This window comes from Raphanus sativus, chromosome 2 (assembly GCF_000801105.2).
Source record: "Raphanus sativus cultivar WK10039 chromosome 2, ASM80110v3, whole genome shotgun sequence".
Taxonomy (NCBI): Eukaryota; Viridiplantae; Streptophyta; class Magnoliopsida; order Brassicales; family Brassicaceae; genus Raphanus; species Raphanus sativus.
This window is the reverse complement of record NC_079512.1, coordinates 12,580,242-12,581,345: the sequence shown is the minus strand read 5'-3', so window position 1 is coordinate 12,581,345 and position 1,104 is coordinate 12,580,242. Positions and strand designations below refer to the sequence as shown.

Genomic DNA, 1,104 nt, shown 5'->3' with positions numbered 1-1,104 from the left:
TAATGATTAAGCATATTATAATTGGTGGTTTTAAATCATATGTTCAATGGCTTATAGCCTCAACATATTATAAGAAGAAGTATTTTTTTGTTAATATTACAGTTCTAATTTTCATTTTCCATTTTACTATAATAATACCATTTAAAGCAAGTTGTCAAATGTTAATACTTATTTTATTGATTCAAGTTATATATGTAGTATTAATTTCGTTTCATTTATATATTGGAGATATTAACATTTTTAAAAATAATAAAATAATATTTTTTTCTATTTTGACTATTTTAACATTAATTTCTATTTTATTTTGGTATAAAATGTATTTTAGATTTATTATATTTAAGAAGAAGTATTTTTGTTACTATAACTATTTTGATTTTCCATTTTTCTATATCAGTTACCATTTATTTAAATAAGTTGTCAAATATTAATATTTATTTTGTCAGTTTAAGTTATATAAATAATATTGATTTCATTTTTAACTTTTGGAAATATTAACATTTTTAAAAGTAATAAATTAAAAATCTGATTTTTCATATTTCAATTGGTCGTTTTAAATCCTATGTAAAAGCTTTCAATGATTTATAGCCTCAACTTTTATATAGTATAGATTTAATTTTTTCTATTTTTATATTTTATATTTACTTATTTTTCTTATATCGTATAATTACTTATTCTAAATTTTTATTTTATATCAAACTATAATATTACGATAAATATTTAATGTAATATTTCTATTTTTATATTGTATATTTATTATTTATTTATTTTATTATAAATTTTTCAGATAGAAGCTTAATGTGATGTTTCTATTTTTTTGATTATATATTTATTTATTATTTATTTTTCTTAATATCTTTTTTTTAATAATAATGTCATATGGTATTTTTTGAAAAAAGTTTTTTTGCTGATGTGGATGTTCCGTGGAACCTTTTCAAATTGCTACTTTTATTTGTATAGATTATTATAATATATCAAACAGGCAATTTAGTATTGTTGTCATCTACTGTTATATTGTCTTTGTTTTCGATCATTTGACAAGACTTGGAAACGGTCAAAGTCTTCGAAACAGTCTGATCTGTCTCACTCCTCTTTCCCCAAAGAAAT

The 1,104-nt window shown here is 19.0% G+C and overlaps 1 protein-coding gene across 3 annotated transcripts in view; it reads right to left on the bottom strand.

Annotated features, from left to right (window-relative positions):
* Window positions 1–923: 923 nt before the first annotated feature.
* The window catches only part of LOC108840011 (WAT1-related protein At4g01430), an 8,014-nt gene continuing 7,833 nt past the window's right edge, over window positions 924–1,104 (bottom strand). For all 3 annotated transcript variants that reach the window (XM_056999256.1, XM_056999264.1, XM_056999259.1), the window contains one exon: window positions 924–1,104. In XM_056999256.1, coding sequence (XP_056855236.1) covers window positions 972–1,104 — 133 coding nt within the window. In that variant the 3' untranslated portion in view covers window positions 924–971.